Source organism: Mixophyes fleayi, chromosome 6, assembly GCF_038048845.1.
Source record: "Mixophyes fleayi isolate aMixFle1 chromosome 6, aMixFle1.hap1, whole genome shotgun sequence".
NCBI classification, from domain to species: domain Eukaryota; kingdom Metazoa; phylum Chordata; class Amphibia; order Anura; family Limnodynastidae; genus Mixophyes; species Mixophyes fleayi.
In genome coordinates, this window is record NC_134407.1 from 97,347,345 (window position 1) to 97,367,157 (window position 19,813).

Consider the following 19,813-nt stretch of genomic DNA (forward strand, 5'->3'; position numbering starts at 1 on the left):
AATAGTGTGTGATCTGCACTACTGAGAGTCTTACAATCTCCCAAAAGCTGGTTCTGACAAATGCAGTGGGTGGGAATCGCATGATTACGCTCCTCCCAAAGTGGTGGGATTAGAACACAAATTGCGTCATTTAAGAGCTCCTTTATTAATGTTTCTGCATAAAAATCGGGAGGTTTACCACAATATTGAGGCTTGGGGCTAGATTACTAAGCTGTGGGTTTGAAAAAGTGGGGATGTTGCCTATAGCAACCAATCAGATTCTAGCTTTCATTTATTTAGCACCTTCTACAAAATGACAGCTAGAATCTGATTGGTTGCTATAGGCAACATCCCCACTTTTTTCAAACCCGCAGCTTAGTAAATCTAGCCCTTGGTGTTATTTAACTTTAAAGGATCACAACAGATATTAGTGATATCTGCTGCAGTCCCACTGCCTTTGTAGACAAAACCAGTCACCATAGGTTTCTATGGGGACTGCGGTTTTGGTGATGTAATAAGTTCCAAAAATGAAAGATTTACGGAACTTGTTTGCAATGGCGTAAGCCATTGAAGCCTATAGGTAGAGCATTGCGGTAGAGGTATCTTCAAATCCCTCACCGCAGCTTACCTGCTTTCCCCTCCGGTCACTATAGCAAGTATATCTCTGCGCATGCGTGACCTAAGGCTGCTATAGTAACCACAGAGAACGAGAGTTTTAAGGTAAGTGAAATCATTGCATGGACTGCCTCCTATTGAATGCGCTGCCCCAGGTTGCTTTTTATTATTATTATTATTATTATTATTATTATTAATAAATCGGTCCTAAAAAAAAAAGTCATAGTTCTGATGACAGATTATAATTAATGTAACAAAACCCTGTTAATAAATATGCCCCTGAGTCTTTCCCACCCCTGACTAAGCTGCCATCTGAATCTCCCATATGCATTTTTAATTGTTTCCTGAACATACAAAAAAAAAGGTGTTTGTAAAAAAAAAAAAAATATATCATCAAATAAAACTATGTCGTCTAAAAGAAATAGAAAAGGGTGACTTATGGGGAACTCAGAGGAATAATTACAACGAGTTAAAATCATACTTGCCAACTCTCCCTGAATGTCGGGGAGACTCCCTGAAATAGGGGTGATCTCCCTTACTCCCTGAAGAGTCTGGCATTCTGCTGAGCCAGTACAAGACGTGGTTGGCTTCGCCATCTGTGACATGATGACACAGTTCAGAAACTGTATCCTGTGTCCATGTATTGATGGCTATGAAGGTGGTCATTTTAATGGAGACCAAGATTTAATCAACGACTGACAGGTAAGACAACATGACCAGTAATGGAGACAGAAATATAAAAGACACTTCAGTCTCTAGAGATGCATTAGCTGCTTTTCTTAATGCATAGTTGCCTACTCTCCCGAAATGTCCGGGAGACCTCCCAAGGGAGCAGGGCAACCTCCCGGTTCTCGCCCCCGCAATAGATAAGTGGCGGGGTTTAATGATGCATATATTGCGGCATCTTAGCCTAACTCCTGCTGTAATTGGCCAAAATTGAGACAACCGTTTAGGGGACAGGCCAAAATGGTGCAATTCGTCAAGCCCCACTCCCGCATACTCACCTGCCCTGGGATCTCCCTGAAGCCAACGAGGAAAAGTTGGCAATTATGGTTAAAACATACTTGCCACCTTTTTTCAGTTGGTGTCCGGGAGCCTCTCTGGGGCAGGTGGGTGTGCGGGGGGCGGGGCTCCTAAATCGCGTCATTTTGGCCAAATGCTACGATTCCCGGAGAATCGCGGCATTTTGGCCCTAATTCGGGCAGATGTGGGAAATTGCCACACTCTCCCGGTAGACTCACCCGAAATGCGGCAGTCTCCCGGACATTCTGGGAGAGTTGGCAAGTATGGGTTAAAATGGAAAAAAACATTTTAAAGGCAGAAATGGAAATGTCTCGGAATTATGTAGAGCTGTTTTACTGATTTCCATCATATTTTGTACAGGACCTAAAAAAAAATTAACCAAAGAAGTTTTCTTAAGATATTTGTAAGCTAAAATATTATTTGCAAAAAAATGTTTTAACATCCCATCTGACAAGAAATTAAGAAACCGATTAAGATGTGGGTCTCGGCTCGTTTAAACAGAAACAATAGCGCCATCTGCTGCCTAAGTAACTTATGGTCAATTAGAACATTTCAGCGCATGCGCAGCCACTGTCCCGGCTCCAATCCCGCCCTAAGAAGGACCCAAGCCGGTGGAGACCGACCATGGATTTGCCATTCGGCAATGTCCCCTATACATAACTAACAGCTATCCTCGCGGCTGACGATAACTCTGCTCATTGTGTTAGCGGAATGGAGAGACTGAAATAACAGCAATAAAGAAACGTTTGCATGGTATAACTGGCGCTCTGTGGCGCAGGCAGGCATGTTAGTGGCAGGAGGCTGGACGGGGCGGGTCTTCGGGGTGGAGTCAGTTAGTGACAGGCTCTGTGTCTCCTTCACTTCGCCCTCCAGCCGCACGCACCGGACAGGCCGCGCCGTACTCAGCACAGGTAACTGCCACTGACATGTCTGCCTGGCCTCTGGGCAGCCGGGCAGAGATGTGAGCCTGTGGCTGGATGAGAGGGGAGAGGGGAGGGGGGGTCTGGATGAAGTGTTAGGGAGCGAGTGACGATGAGACGTAGAGGCCCGTGGTTTGGGCAGGGCAGCAACTCTGCATGGGTAGTATTGCTCACACATTGTCATGCGTGCGTCCATTATGTACATGGTGCCTTGCCCTTGAGTCAACGCTGCATGATTTAGTGTGTCTGGCATATCCGTCACTGACATCTGTTACAGTACACTTCATATGGGGCATATGCAGTAAGAGCGAAGTAGCTTTCATAGGGTTTGCTGTCATCACTGTACCTTTGACTCTGTATCACATCTATTCATATAGATTTATGTGTTACAACGTTGCATCTCTGCCTGGTACATCTGTTACTCTGTGGCAGTATGCTGGAGGTCAGTTTATGACCTTATGGATTTCTGGGATGTGTCTCCGAAAACTTCATAACGTTTTACATCGGTTCTGGAATGAATTGAATCAGTCTTACGTTCTGTTTTACATAATCCAGATAATCTGTTTAGGAGCATTTTTTTGATCGTACGTTTTGTTTTTTTCTGGCAGTGTTATTTCATTATGCTTCTATGTTATGGCTTAACTCCTGATAGGTAGCAGTTATGTATATATTTTAGTTGTATTACTGTTTTGGGATTTAAAATTGGGAGCTATCCATGCTGTCAAGATGGCTGCCCCCAGCTCTTTGCCTCATCCTCATGCAGCCGGTGCTATATATAGGCCATTTCAGTGTGTGACAGAGAATCCCCTATTGACTTTAACTGCGTTTATGTTGCACTTGGAGACATTTGAGTTACTGACATATTTTTGTATTTTCTTAACTGCATGGCTCTTTTAAACCACAAGAAACAATTTAATCCATTCATTTTTTTACCTTTGAATTTCACGAATTCTCTGGGGTTGGGGCATTCATAAGTAAAAGATCTGGCATTACCATGTTTATATTTAACACATGATCTTTTTCACCAGTCTTAGAAGAATCTACATTAATAAAAGATTTCACTTTCATTTTATGGCTTATGTGTAAGCTATAGAGCTAAGTTGCAGATGTGACCCCTCTGTGACTTTGTAGTTCTTTCAGGATGTTGCATCAGTGAATGGTGCTGGTGGGGTCCTCTAGTTCAGTCTTACATAGCTTATTGCATTCAGGCTGCTCTCAGACAGGCTCTCACACAACATGTGAAAATCACTAAGATGAGATTTTTAATTCTAAATTATTAGTGATACAACAAACTCTTAAATTGGGTTTACTTTTCATAATCTATACATACACACCCAAGTCATCATATTGGTTTGATTTAGAAAACACAGTAAATATATACTTATTTCAATATATCCTTTACAAAACCATATTTACAAAAAGGGTTTGCACATATCACACATGGCTGCTTTTTTTTTGCAGGAGTTTTAAGTGCATCATGTCTTAGATGTGGGCATTATATTTGTATACCCATAACATGTCTCCTTAGCAGTCAGATTATATGCTTTGTCAAGATGTGTTAGGGAGTGATCTCTTAGGTATGTAGAGTAAATGCAGTTATTGTTGTTAAAGCCTGAGTTCTTTTGTGAAATCTGTTACATTGTTGCTTTTTAATGGCATACTAGCAACATAACTTCTCAATAATGAGTCTGTCTTGCAGAAGACCAGAGTCAAAATAGTGTTGCAGAATTAAAACATTGAAGTTATAATCAACACCACCTTTAAAACAAGTTCTGCACTGTTTCATAATTTAAAATTAACAAATTTTATGTCTCTTGTAAGTCTATAACCTTCTGACTTTTTTTCTTTAATGCATTAGATCATAGACTTGACATCCTTAACTTGCTGAAATGAATGTAAATGGATAGGTGGTTATGGCCTCTAAAGTGTAGGTTCCTTTTTTTTTATTTTTTTATAAAGTATCTTGCAAAACCCTGTTTAAGGCTTGTTATGCATTTTTACATGCACATATAATGCCATTACAAAAAAACCATTAACATTTTTTTTTTATTGGAGACATTGAGTATTTTTACATCTGAAATTCTTTAGGTTGTTTGCAAAGGTGCAGGATGTTTTCCATGTCCTGTTTGGTTTTTTTAGTATTTTATTCATATAATACACATAATTCCTAGCATAGTTGTACACTTAACATTTGCAAGTCTAAGTTTAACAGGCCTGTTTGGCCTTGCAATCAGAATTTCTGGTAGCAGGGAATCAATGTCAATCCCACATCACAAGGGGGTGATGCTGGGTTTTGAACCATGAACTCAATATGTGTGTATGTCAGTGTCCTTCAGAGTCATTGGATTTTTAGGAGCGGAAACTGCATTGAATTCAGATGTTTTTAAATGAGCTCTTTCTGTTAGTTTCTGATCTTTCTCATGCGTATCTAGTATTAGGCGAAATTCTGAATTACAATTTTAAATAAGAACTCCATGTAAAATAAAGCTTCTTCCCTAAATTAGTGGGGTTTCATCCATTGGGACTCGTCTTATAACTTATACAGGAGTTGTTAAATGCCACTTTCAATGTGCACTCCTGACTGGCAGCCACTTGAATTTTACCAGACTTCACCTTTCCAGCACCCATTGGGCTTGTAAGGTATTGTCTCCTCCCATTTTGTTTCAGATTGAGTCTTGGGAGAGAAACCTCTACAGAGTTGTGAGGAATCTAGTTTTAAGGGAGAATGCTATTGGCCTGTTTTGGATGGAGTTCTTTATTTGGTACATAGAGAGGTTCTAATCCTCAGACACCGTACACCGTTGAAACCTATGTTTGTTTGTTTTTTAATTCCATATTCTTGACACACCCTCAAGATATATGTAGTAACTAGTTTCTTGCTCACCTATGTACTCTATTACTTTTGCTTTTACTACTGCAATTAAGTATTTTGTGCAAGCAATAAAACCTACAGTAAAAACATGGTGTTATATAAGCAGAGTTTTGAGGATGCAAGCACTTCATTTATACAAGCTGTGCATTTTAAGAATACTTAGGGGGGTATTCAATTGTTGCCGTTAACGCTCTCAAACGAGCGCTCTAAAAATATTAGCGTTAATACGGTAATTACTCGCTAAATTTCATCTCGCAGAAATTCAGCGAGTAAACTACCGTATTAACGGTATTTCCGCGCATATTACCGTATAAACTGTAATATTTTTCGAGTGCTCGTTTTTTTTTTTTTGTTTTAGCGCGTTAAAAGCAACAATTGAATACCCCCCTTAAACTCAACCCATTTTATTGTCAGATTGGTTGCGGTATATAAATTTTTCCCTTTTGTTCTTAATAATTTTTTTTTACTTTGTTACTGCTGCAATAAACCATATTCTGCCTCTTTGTCAGGCCCCTAACTGATAAATCTGTGATTTGTGGACAAGCTACATAGGGGGGAATTCAGTTGGCTGCGTTACTGCCGAAATGGCTTGTGCGATATTGCGGTAATAGTGCTCGTAATTACAGTTAATATGGTAATTTTAACAAAGGCTTTTTGGTGGTAATCGGTATCCCGGGCTTTGGATACTGACACCAAATACACCTACAAAACAAACCCGAAACCTTAAATCAATGACCTCTTAAAATCTACACTTACCTTCTCACCGATGGAGGACATTAGCGGAACAACTGATATGCGACTGCTGCAAAATCCGAACATGCTGGATGCCGGCACTTCATTGTGACATCACTGAAGACAGCGACATCTACATATAAACAGGTATGATAATATTAAGGGTTAGGATTAGGCTGCGGCAAACATCGATGTCGTCCCAATGAAGCGCCGGACTCCAGCATCTAAGCATTTCGCACCAGTTGCATACCAGTTGTTTTGCTCATTTCCTCGGTCACTGACAAGGTAAGTGTAGATTTTAATAGGTAGTTGATTTAAGCCTTGGGATTTCTTTTGTAGGTGTATTGAGTGTTGGTATCCCAAGTATCAGGATACCGTACCCAACCCAGGCTTTTTGCTCCGAGCTCCCTGAGCTGCGAGCCGAAAGCAGGGTTAAAATTACTGTATAGACATAATAGGTTTGACGCTGCGCTACTTTGGGGCGAATTGAATTTCCCCCCATGGGCATAGTGAGCTACGTCTGGATAGGAAGCACCCTGCTCAGTTTACACTAAGGGCAGATTCAATTGGGCGCGTTACTATAAAAAGTAACACGGCCTGCGCACTAGTAATGATATTACGGTACTAGTGCGTGTAATTACCATTAATGCGGTCATTTCAACACTGCAAGCAGAAAGCAGAGTTAAAATTTCCGCATTTACTGTAATATGTTTAGCGCAGGGTTACTTTGGGGGAATTCAGTTATTCCCCCCTATAATTTTCATCACTGCTGGAAAAATCCCAGGAATCACGCTGTTTAAGTTTGATTATATTAGGCCCCCCATAAGAGAGGCTGCTAATCGATGACATAGCTTCCTGCTTTTGTCGTCATTCCGCTTGGCTGCCTGTACAGCTGCTATTGGTGCTCAGTCCGTGAACATCAGTTCATTGAAGTAGCGCATTGAAGAAAACAAGTTAGAACTACAGTGCTGAGCTTGTGACCTACACACGAATTTGGCGTGATATAATCATAGACCAGACAACAGTTCAGGGACTCTCCCAGATCCGTGGAGTATGGAGATTTACTATTTTACATTTTGAATATAAAAGGTCAGCATCGCATATTTTTGCATGTACCTTTATAATCTTAGATGAATTTAGTTCCCAGTCAAAGTAAAGAGAACCCTTTTCACAAGAAGGGTTGTCAGACTTAAGATTTCTGCATTCAGCGTATTAACTGTTTATGGCAATTATCATAACCTTGTGCAGGCACTGTGAATGCTAGGCTACTGTCATGCTACTACCAATATGCTCTGTGAACCCTGTCTGCAGTGTTCAAAGCCTCTTTGAGGTGCTGTGACTGGAATCCGGCATTTACATCCCTGCCACTTGCAGGCACCAAAAGATGAACGCTGGTTCCTGGAGCAGTTTTACACTGTGCTAGATAGCCCCTCTTTGACACCACTGCAAGGCACAGAGCACCATAAAGGCTTGTAGTATTCTAATTTGACTCTTGTGTATATGGATGGCATGGTTATTAGGCTTTTGACATTTAGACCACAACCTTTTTTTTTTTTCCCCTCTTGTTTGTAGATAAAATGGCTGTCCCACCATCTTATGCCGACCTTGGCAAATCTGCTAGAGACATCTTCAGCAAAGGATATGGTGAGTTTACAAATATACATTATTGATTTTTAAGGGACAACTTTTTAACATATTTTCTATACCCCGTGTTTATAGGCTATGGTTAACTAAACATATGTAAGAAGCATTCTAATGGCAGTATTTAATATAGTGGGCCTGAGCTGCTCACACAATTTGCTATGCCATTAAACATTAGAATTCTCTTATTAACTGAATAAAAACATTAAAACAGCCAGGACAAAAAAATAATGTCCTGTATTATTATTAAAATCCCGGAGCTATAAAACAGTACGTGAGAACTAAATCTAACAAAAGTTTATTCAGTACATATCCTGCTTGACAGTGTACACACCCAATAATTGTGTTAACCCCAATCAAAATAATTATGTAGCCTTTGATAAAGATTTTATTTGTGATTGAAACGATTATGCATGTGTATACTTTTTTCTTTCTTTATATAGCAAGTTAACTACCTTTTAAGCATGCATTTTCTTAGCAATCCTCCTACATATCATTATTTCCTTTTCAAAATCTACATGAAGGTCACAAAGTATGGCTGCCAGTCGCACACAGGCTCACAGCTGTCCACACTTCATGTGAAGACAGAAGGGGGATAAGTAGAGGGAGAATTTTGCTTTACAGTACTCGGAGCATACAGAGCTCAAAGGGGCGTTCCAACGTCTTTGCTCATTATATTATCTGACACGTGACTGTGGTTGCCATGGTAATCCATGGCACTGTGCAGAATTATACATCTATAATAGCATAAGAAGAAACAATGGAATTGCTGCATTAATGTTACACCTACAGCAACAATTGGCTTTGTTGCCATTTGTTAGAATAATAAATAAATAATCAAGTAATAGTTTTTCTTTTTATTCAGGTTTTGGGCTGGTGAAACTTGATGTAAAGACTAAGTCTGCAAGCGGAGTGGTAAGTTAAGCTCTCTACCGTAATGGGCTATAGGAAGAATACAGTATTTATTAAACTGGTAATGTACCTTACACCTAGTTGAGGGCATTAATTTTTCTAGAGGATGTGTAAATAGTGTAATTTCACCTACTTTGCTACTTATGAATATCCATGAAAAGTTAAAATGTTTGGTCACCATTAAAACAATCTTATGTTAGCAGTGATTTACTCAATAAAACTCATTTGCACCAGTTTTTTTGACTCTACCCCACTGTGTATGCTATTTTGTCTGCAAGATGGCAGCTTTAATTCATTTGTGCTGTGATTTTGGTACTCTCCATGTGTGCATCAGTACTACCATTAGGAGAACTCAGGGGTTTGCTATAGCGCAACATTTCATGGGCACCTCAAACAGAAGGAGTGACATGTAGTTTCTCACACTAAGCGCATGCTTACTGTATTACTACTCCTGAGGGCGAGGGATGCTTGTTACCATATCAATGGAACTGCTAGTGTTGTTACTACAAATCATGAGTTGAATCTCATAATTATGAATATTTTATTTAAATATGGTTATGGAGCCTCAATATTGTGTTTATTTGGAAAAAATGTCCACATGCCCATACAGCATTGAAAAGCCTATTTAATGTATAGACCTAATGGGTACTTAACGCTAAGGGTACTTCACTGTAAAACAATACATATAAATCTTTTTATAGGCTATTTTTACTTGCACAGGAGCAAGGATTAGTGGCATGAATAGCAAATGTAATGTCCCATTCTTGCCCCCTGTAATGTCCCCATTCTTGCTCCTTCATCATACACACGTTTTTCTTTGGGTGTGATACATTTGTTCGACATTTATATGGTCGACCTCATAATATAGACAGGTGTGGAAAGTAGAGTATCATTAGTTCGACAATAATATATGTAACCTTAACCATATAACGCTATCGACATTTGAATTGTCAATCTAAGAATACGAGTTTGTTGAATTGTCACCCAAATGAATATCTAGCTGTTGATAGCATACATTTTTTGTGAGAAGTGGGGGCTTCTGCTCCAGGCTTTCTCAGACCTCACCTGAGATATATTGCTTACTTACCCCACTAGGTGGCACTTTGTCCTAGTGCATAAATATGAGGCCTTTAATGACAGTAGTCCATTTTTAATATTGCTTTGTTTTACTAGTATTTACATAAAGCCTCATTTCAGTAGCACCTGTTTCATGAACTGTTGTTACTAATTTGCATAAATAGCATTGGTGTGCAATATATTTCTGAGAAACCTGGAGTGTGCTTTGTTAAAGTAGATTTTCACTTCTATAGAACGCTGAGGTTTTTGTCCACAATTGTTATATGTACGGGAAAGTTTAAATTAAGATTTTTCACTATTGGACTTTAAATTAGAAAGTAATAGTTTGCGTCTCATCACTAATATTGTATAATTTCTCTTTCAGGAATTTACAACATCTGGTTTATCAAACACAGACTCTGGAAAAGTGAACGGCAGCTTAGAGACCAAATACAAATGGGCTGAGTACGGATTGACTTTCACAGAAAAATGGAACACCGATAACACTTTGGGGACAGAAATTGCAATTGAAGACCAGGTGAGTGACCATTGTCCTTAAATGTTGATGGTTTTTAATTCTGAGCAATGTTTTATCTTTGTGCGGAAGACAAGCAAAATCTAGTCATTTATAGCTGCCCACTAATTTGGGCATAAAAGTTTTAACTTTAGAATTGTAGAAAGCCCGTCATTTTCATAATATCTCTTATGACAGCTTTGACACATTTGCATGTCTTCTTGGTGCCTGTTTGTGATAGTCTGTCAAGATCTTGCTGATTTTGTCATATTAGATCAACTTGTATTTTATTATGAATATTTTTCAGTAGAAAAATACCGTTAATCACCGCTTTGGGTGTTGCACCTAAATCTCTAGATTGCTGTAGAATGTTTTACTAGGCAAAATATATTTGACTTCACTTGTTGTGATGCGCTTTTACAAAGTAAAAGGTTTAGCCTGTACAATCTGCCTCTTGGGGTGTTTATTTTTGGAATCTCTTGTTTCTCAGATCGCTAAAGGCTTAAAGCTGACATTTGACACAACTTTTTCACCAAACACAGGGTGAGTAGCTGCATTTTTTTCCTTGTTTAATTACTAGGTTACTACTCATTAGTTCCTACAGAGAACTTGCTCACATCAGTCCCTGCCCCATTGGAGCTTCGTATAAATTCTCTAACACACACACTTTAGGGTCAATTTGATAGCAGCCAATTAACCTACTAGTATGTTTTTGGAGTATTGTAAGAAATATAGAAGAGGCCTACCCTTTAATAGTTTGCCTGTGTAGATTATAGATTACCCATTTCACTTTTTTGCCCAAGTACTTAATTCTGTATTAACCTTTGGTATAGGTTGACAACGTACTTGCTGAAAAGTCGCTGTGAGAAATTATGGGTAAAACCGGGGATGGAGGTAGTGTGCGAAAACCACGCTAAATGGCTCGCATAGAATAAAAAAAAGGCAATTTTTAATTGATGGGTTAAAAAAATCCTTAAATCATTTGTAATAGTTTTATAATAGTACTTACGTAGTGGTTGCATAGTTTTCCAATGGTTACTAAGTGACCAGTCTTGGGAAAAATTGCAGATAAGACATGAGTTACATGTCCCCCACCTAAAATGTCAGTTCAATTACCTCAGTTGGAGTGCATCCCCAGAGACAATCACAAGGATGAAATGCATTTTTTGTTGCAACCATGTGGTGATCAAGGTAATGTATGCGTTGTCTTCAGAAAACTGGCTTACATATTTCCTAGTGTGACTGGATCACTTATAAATAACTTCTGGTATAAATTTATTTAAAAGAAATAGCGCAGGGTGCTTATTTATATAATTGCACATGCACTTATTTTTGATATTGTATGTATTTTGGTAAGGGAAATCTTTAATTTCTGAGACCAGGGGGAGAGAATTAGTTTTTTTTTTCTGTTTTAACCTTTCTAGAGGAAATGCCTTATTTTTGATGTATATATCTGATACAGTAAGCCTTTGTTTTGAAAGCCTTTTGTATATTTTGATGTAAGGAAATGTCTTGTTTGGGGTTTACAACTTTTCTTGGGGAATTCTTTTCTTTGGAAGAAATGTGTATTCTGCAACTGTTGGAAGAAAGGACTCATGCTAATTATACCTTTTGTGTGAGGGTCACGGGAAGATGTAATTAGACTTACTGTCCACTGTAAGATGCAAGATATACGGCAAGGTTTTAAGATATCACAGATGAGCGTAAATATTCGCTTTGCAATGCATGTAAATCCATGTTTGTGTAAACACATTGCAACCTGATTCTAAAAATAGCCTGTGTCCAAATCCGTATAAAAAGCACTGTCTTGTACACTGAAATTTATCATTCTTCTGATTTCATCTGACCTGATCACTGGTACCTTTAACCAGTGTAAGAGCAAATAAACATCACAAAGACCTGCTTGAAAATATCTTCCATGCTGAAAATCCTGTGTCCTGCAGATTAGACCCAAAATCTAATCTGTTCCCGTCTGTTTCTGAGGTTTGGACCTAGCTTTTCCGGTACCGGCGATCTGCCTGCTACCCTGCAGCTCTGGTCAGTGTGATAGGCCAGGGGATCCATCCACAGCCACATCCACAGAGGTCAGAAGTACCAGCCCAGGTACACCAACAAGGGGGTACCCCGGCAGTGACAGTTCCCCAGAAGAAACCCAGTACTGAATGCCTGTTAAGGAGTCCAGTGGTGGCAGCACTGTCAACCCCTCCTACTGCGGGAAGAGGGCGCACTTGGGCTAACATATGGGAACGGTGGCAAAGTAAGCCCAGCCGGTTCCCAGCAGCAACAAAGGGTGGCATAGGCGGTCCATCCTGTCACACCTAGTGAAAACACAATAACCAAAGGTTGTCATTGACTTGCCAGCCAAATTGATAGTGGTCTTGTTAGACATCAATGTACATTAATAAGGGGTTTACATATTCTATTTGGATGTCTGAATTGGTTAAAGGACCACTACACTTAACAAAAGGCTTGTATCAAAATTCACAAGAACATTTTACCACAGGATCAGTCATAGCTTGACTGCTAAAAGAGAGTTTTTGGAGTCTGACATAACAATTGCTTGTAATTCTATAATATAATGAAGAAATACTATGGAAAACACAAAGTTCTGTCTATATATGGATATACTTACACATATTTTAAACTTGTAGTTTATGTCCAGTGTTCTTTTAATGGCAAAATCAGCTGGCATTCAGCTGTGACCCATGGAGAAAATAGTGTTTTGAGAACTTTGTCTGAAAATAAATGTTAGATGTAAATGCACAATGAAGCTTTTAAAGAGAGAATATATTGCATCTACTATTTAACGGACTGGTGAAAAAAGATCACATATACTATATAATTTCTGTATTTGTTTTTCTCTCAGCAAGAAAAGCGGTAAGGTTAAGGCTGCCTACAAACGTGAGTACGTCAACCTCGGCTGTGATGTGGACTTCGATTTTGCTGGTCCTGCTATCCATGGTTCAGCGGTTGTGGGCTATGAAGGCTGGCTAGCTGGTTATCAGATGACCTTTGATAGTGCCAAATCTAAGCTTACAAAGAATAACTTTGCAGTGGGTTACAAGACTGGAGACTTCCAGCTCCACACCAATGTGTGAGTACATTTCAGATCTTGACTATTAAACTGACCAAGCTGCGGCTCGGCTGTTGAATGGACTGTTTTGCTTGATAGTTAGATGGAGATGATCTTTATTGTTTGGTTTTGTAGCTTAATCAAAATTGTGTGTGCGCTCTTACTACTATTTTGGTTGTTACACAAGTAGGTAGTGATCTTTAATAATTAGAGGTATCTTATGAGTCACAGGCAGTCTTTTTTGTATTTCTGTGGTGACTATAGTTCTTGCTACAGCCTCAATCAAAGCTGGGCAAATCTTTCCAAGAGCCAGGTAGCCAATATGCCTAAAATTACTGCTGGTGCCTAAATTTTGGGCGACCCTTATATTGATGTCTGTGTGTGCCCAGCTTCCCTTTCTCCTTAAAGGGGTTTTCCACTTTAAATAACTGTGCTTCATCCTTTCCCTTCACAATAGTAAATCCCCTGAGACCCAAACAATTTACTGTACTTAGTAGGGTGTTATCACTCACATATAGTCGGAGCCTCGACAGATCCATTTAGTTGCTTCTCTACTTCCTTTCTAGCAGGAGAGTTCTGATGCAGTGGCTCTAATTGAAAGTCTTTTGCAAATCGTACTCCCAATTCTTCTGCATCAGTGTGTTTGAGTATTTGGTTATTGAAAGAGGCACTATATCTGAAAAGATTATACATTATGCCACGGTATTCAATTTTTTTTCATGTATCTTCTGACTTCAGCAATGATGGATCAGAATTTGCTGGTTCCATCTACCAGAAAGTCAGTGACAAATTGGAGACTTCAGTCAACCTTGCCTGGACAGCTGGCAACAACAGCACTCGCTTTGGCATTGCTACCAAATACCAGCTGGACTCAAATGCATCTATCTCTGTAAGTGTTGATTCATGACTGTTGTTGATTTGAAGTTGTGTGTAACCAATGCTATTGTGTTGCTACACGTCTTGAACGTGTTTACCATCTGTACTGGAATAACAGTGAGACTTATACATTGGATCTGACGGACGCCTATTTGGGCTTTTCAGTGTTTTAAATGTACTTTGTGTTTTAGTGGGACTTGAATTAGTAAGTAATGGCACTTGTACAAGTAAAAAATGTGCTTATCTGTACACTAAATAACAAAAGCATACATGAGAGGTATGTTGGGGGTGCCTAACTAGCAGAGGTGTACAAAGTTGCTTGCAGGGTCTCCACAGAAACTGTTACTAAAGGCAGATATAATATGCAGGCAGTCCTGTGCATTGGGCTGAGCCAGTGATTGAATTCTCCACCATGGCAGCAAATGTTTATTTCATGAGAAAACCTCTAGCTCTGGGTGAGGACACGAGCTAGTTTGTTCTTTAACAACCAACCTGCACAGCTCCATTTTGGCCAGTTTTAAACGGCTAGTTTTTACATGGGTTCAAACTTTGTAAAGTATGAAACCTTAAGATATCTACTGTATATGCTCTTGCTCTACCGACCTCTTCCCCTCGTTTTCCTCCACCCCATCTGTTTACTTCCCTAATGCTCTTGAATGTTAACTCAAAAGTTTGGCCCTCTCTACCTCTTATCTCCTCATTCTTTATGTAAATGTTTTCTTTGTTCTAGTTGCTTTCTCTTTATTGATTTTTACGGATTATATTTCTCTTGCCCCTTATTTTTGTATTCTGTTTGTTTTGTTGATTGAGGTGCTGTGGATTCTCTGGCCCCTTTTTATAAACGTAAATGATACGGTTTGTGGCTATTACAGAGCTTGAGAATGTAATCCATGTATTCTCTCAATTAGGCAAAGGTGAACAACGCCAGTCTTGTTGGAGTAGGTTACACCCAGACCCTTAGGCCAGGTGAGTGCATACCTAAAGTATTAACTATTTTTGAAAACATTTTTTGTATCTCGTTGTTAGTTTAATTACTACTCGCTAAAAATCAGCAGATTGGGATGCTTATGTCAAAGCCGCAATGTTTGTCTTTTAAATGGAACTTTAGTTTTCTGGGCTGCAGAATCTAATACTTTCTCAATGTTTACGAAATTATTTTAATATATTTGCATTTTCATAGTGTGTATATGTATTTTTCACTTAAAATCTGTCTTACTTTGTTTTTCTCCACAGGGGTGAAACTGACTCTATCTGCGCTGGTAGATGGAAAGAATATTAATGCCGGTGGCCACAAACTTGGCTTGGGTCTAGAATTGGAGGCTTAAGCACTTTCTCTCTTTGGTCTGCAAGCAGCAACTATGGATATCCAGGAAAATTGGCCTTACCAATATATTTGTTTTCATAACCAGCAAACCTTATATTTTGCCTCCCTCTGTTTCTCCCCCACCCACTTCAGACATCATAGGACAGGAGCTGTATTGAGGTAGAATTTTCATGGTATTGGGATGAGCCTAGTTAAAGCCGCCGGTTAGACTCCTCATTGGGATCCCTACAGCGAAGCACTCCCTTACACGTTATTTAAATGTGTTTATTTAACTATTTTGTAGTGCTTCCCACCATGGTTGACATAGAATCTGATAAGGGGAAACACAAAATGTACATGTGTATGCATGTTTGTTTTTATGTTCCTTTTTAAAATTTGATAATGCTAATTCCGACACAAGCTTCGGAGCTGTAAATCTGACCAATCAGAGGGACAGTAGTTTTGAGTGAATCACCCTTTACTTTGTGAGGATTTTTGATATCCCAAACATGAATTATGAATAAAAACAAAACTTACATGTACAGGTTGTGGCAGTGTCCTTTTTTTTTTTTTTTTTTTTTTTTTTTTTTTCTTAAATCTGTCTTTGGATTAAGTATTCCACATAATTCTCCAAAAGTTAAATTCATAGTAGTTATTTCAGGGCTGAACAAACACTAGTGCCATGCTGGCTAAGGGGTTTCTTCTTTGAGCCCTTGCCCCTCAAAATTGGACTGTAATCTGTGTGATTGTTATTCATCAATAGCATTGCACACCCATAAAGTCCCACAGGGCTCAACTCTTTGGTAACTGTTGTATGCTACTAGAAGGGCTTGGGGAGCTTAGACCCCTGTGAAATAACAATTCATCATCACCATTCATCATCACCATTTATTTATATAGCGCCACTAATTCCGCAGCGCTGTACAGAGAACTCACTCACATCAGTCCCTGCCCCGATGGAGCTTACAGTCTAAATTCCGTAGCACACACACACACACACACACACACACAGACACACAGACAAACAGACTGGGGTCAATTTGTTAGCAGCCAATTAACCTACCAGTATGTTTTTGGAGTGTGGGAGGAAACCGGAGTACCCGGAGGAAACCCACGCAAACACGGGGAGAACATACAAACTCCTCACAGATAAGGCCATGGTCGGGAATTGAACTCATGACCCCAGTGCTGTGAGGCAGAAGTGCTAACCACTACGCCACCGTGCTGCCACAATTGTCACCGCATGACCAGTGGAACTCTAATTTGTCGTTTCTGGGTCGTGGTATGTGAAATTTCCATTGTTCACTTGCATATTACCCAATCACAAAGCAAATACACATAGCAGCTTGATAATACCAAAGAACCCTTGTGCAAAATGAGTTAGGAATGCCTGTAACTATAACCCTCTGTTATCTACACTCTCCTTGGAGAAAGGGAGTACCAGTTCTGTAGAATACGAAGCAGACCTCCAATATGGTGGCTATGAAACTCATGGGACCCTATGCTATGTAGAATTCCCAGTTATTGCATGTCTGTCTTTGTGGTGAGAGCTAGGCAAATGGTAGTTTAGTGCTTGGGTAAAGTTTGACAAATGGACTTTCCACAACAGCTGCCAAACCCCAACTTGTAGAACCCTGTACACTATACATGGGACTATTTACTGTTTGGCTATAGAAGTAATATTACAATAATTAACTTCCTTGTCCCAAGAGGTTTTACGATGTGTTCGAACAAGTCTTTTGTATAATGAGCAAACAAGAATTTGTGAGGTGATAGAAGGGTAGACATCACTATGCATCGCTACAATTCAGTTGTATTCCAGCATGGTGTCGGTGCTAGCACTTTAGCCACCTTCCTGGACAGTTAATGTTTAAAAATAACATCAAGTTTCATGGCTGCTTATAAAATGTGTCCTAACTAATGTGCAACTAACCATGCACTGGCAATGTATCACTTTTTATATTGTATTAGGGGCTACATGCTACTTCTAAGGGGCATATTCAATTGTTTGATTTTACCGCAGTGTTAAAAGTATTACTGTTACGGTAATACTAAGCCAGATTTAATCCAGCGTTAAAGGTACCATAATAACGGTAATTACGCGCACTATTACCATAATGACGGTAATAGTGCATACGCCGTGTTACTTTTCGGTGTAACGCCAACAATTGAATATGCCCCTAAGCATTTTTGTTTGTTTCAACAGTACTCCCCAAGCCCTTTCAGTCTTATTTAGTCTGCAAATCCAGTTCCTTACACAATACATTTCTGTTTTAACAAATAAACATGATTGTTACGGCTGTAAAGTTATTTCTATATTCTTGTATTCCAAAAGACTATCAAAGTTCCTCGTAATTGTATTATGAGGATCCTAGTAGAATGCTGTTCCCCTGTAAAGCTTTTTTGTGATCACCTCAAACAGAAAGCATTTAAGGTATAATTTTCCATAGTACCAACGCTGGTTCCTTGTTGGGTTGGTTGTATGAGATTTCACTGACTAATTGAGCATGTTGTAAGTTCTGGTGTTTATCTATATAGGCACCTCTGAATCGGGCTTGGTGTGTTTCATTTCTTCACTGAATTCAAAGGACCAAGCAGTGAGACATTTGAAAATAGATTTTTCACATTAAAAGCTTGACTTTGTTTGTTGTGTTCATCGATCATCATTTTTTAGCTTGGAACAGCAGGACATCCATTTTAGCCTCTATGCAGTTTTGCTCTTCCACCACTGGTGGACTTTGGTCACACTGTAGATAGTCACACGCCACTTCATAGCAAACATGAAAATGCAGTTTTGTGACCCCGTTTCTATGAGCTTTTTCCCCAAATGTACACTACCCGTTTCGCCTGGTAATGGGGGATCAGACAGGCTTTGCTGTTACAAGAAATAACATTCGCACGAACGTTGGTTTCCAGCACTTTCACTGCTTTGTAACAGTGCATTCAAGCCAATCTGTATTCGCCAAAGGCCATAGTGAAGACCAGTTGGCTGGAGGGTACTGTAGAATGTGTAACCCTACTATGGCTACTTGTAGCAGATGTTACAAGAGAGCAGTGAGGAGGAGGGAGTACTATGTGGACATGTCTAGTTTTTGTGGGTTAATGTACTGAAAATTGTAAAACATTATCACAGTCCTGTTTGTATTGATTGCATAATGGAAGCCTCTATTGGACACTGTGCAGAAGGAACAAGTCAACATCTTCATAGTGTTGCATTGATTGCGTGAAACTCTATGCAATAAAACTATTCTCTACGGGTTCAGGATTGGCTTGCCAAATAGTGCAAGCTTGGAGTTGTAGCAATTGGAGTGGAGGTAGGGATAATGCTACAGGAAAAAAAAAGTGCTGTTAATTAAAATATTAAAGTAAAATGTATTTTCATGGTTAAAATCCACTCCTAAACTTGTACACTGCTGGAGTTTTTGCTGTGAGAGCTTTGTGGCTCACCTCCCCTAGTTCAATCTTGTGTAATTATTCATTCTGGCCAGATTAGACCTTAAGGGGCATATTCAATTGTCGGCGGAAACGCAGAAAATCTCGTGCTCCACGCACTATTACTGTTGTTATGGTAGTTTTCTCGCTGGATTTCAGCTCGCAGCTTACTATTACCGTAATAATGGTAAGTTTTAATGCGGCGGGGAATAGGAAGAATTGAATATGCCCCTAAGAGTAGTTTCATATTGTGATTCAACACATTTCAAAGAATGAGACTTTGTTTTTTTTGTTTTGTTAAATCTAATATCCACTGCTCCATTTTTACTTATTTTTTTGTGTATGTAATAGACCCAATATGTTTTGCTACTTCAAAATGTGAAGTTTATTTGGCAGTAGTTATTTCTACAGTAATATGTTACTAAAAACTATGTTGTTGCTTATTTATTACAGAAATGTATAATTTTGATGGCATGAAAGAATAGACTGGTCCATCTGCCATTTTTCGTTTTTTTTTTCTATAGTACAGGTTGAAAAGTATTGCCTTGCCTTTATTAAATATATTTATATAATGCTAGCATACTTAATATTGAGGACAGTTACTATATTATAATAAGAACAACAGGGGGTGGGTGGTGCTCCCAAGATTGCACAGGATCCAGTCACACAATATTTGCCAAAATGACGCAAATTATCGCGCACCGCCCTCCAACCATTCCCCCCCTGCCTGGAATGTCCTGGAATTAGTTTGCCAAAGGTTGGCAAGTATGATATAAAGACATGGCATTGACACCTGGTAGCACAGCCTATGGTCAAAATAACTGCCATCGACTGCTTCCTGTAGTCATAGATGGTCACTTATTGT

The 19,813-nt window shown here is 39.2% G+C and overlaps 1 protein-coding gene across 2 annotated transcripts; it reads left to right on the forward strand.

Moving 5' to 3' along the window:
• The first annotated feature begins 2,386 nt into the window (after positions 1 to 2,386).
• Positions 2,387 to 16,058, forward strand: VDAC2 (voltage dependent anion channel 2). 2 transcript variants are annotated; one of them, XM_075217077.1, is made up of 9 exons: positions 2,387 to 2,528; positions 7,714 to 7,785; positions 8,648 to 8,697; positions 10,136 to 10,288; positions 10,755 to 10,807; positions 13,131 to 13,358; positions 14,076 to 14,226; positions 15,122 to 15,179; positions 15,447 to 16,058. In XM_075217077.1, the coding sequence occupies exons 1-9, from the start codon at positions 2,402 to 2,404 to the stop codon at positions 15,536 to 15,538; spliced, it is 984 nt and encodes a 327-aa protein (XP_075073178.1). In that variant the 5' UTR covers positions 2,387 to 2,401; the 3' UTR covers positions 15,539 to 16,058. The 2 variants fall into 2 exon arrangements, with proteins under 2 accessions (XP_075073178.1, XP_075073179.1); XM_075217078.1 differs by lacking the exon at positions 2,387 to 2,528 and adding an exon at positions 4,396 to 4,464.
• The last annotated feature ends 3,755 nt before the right edge of the window (positions 16,059 to 19,813 follow it).

Coding starts and splice junctions, on each gene's coding strand:
- VDAC2 (XM_075217077.1), top strand. CDS start 2,402: ATGTTAGTGGCAGGAGGCTGGACGGGGCGGGTCTTCGGGGTGGAGTCA. Junction 2,529..7,713: donor CCGCGCCGTACTCAGCACAG/GTAACTGCCACT, acceptor TCTTGTTTGTAG/ATAAAATGGCTGTCCCACCA. Junction 7,786..8,647: donor CATCTTCAGCAAAGGATATG/GTGAGTTTACAA, acceptor CTTTTTATTCAG/GTTTTGGGCTGGTGAAACTT.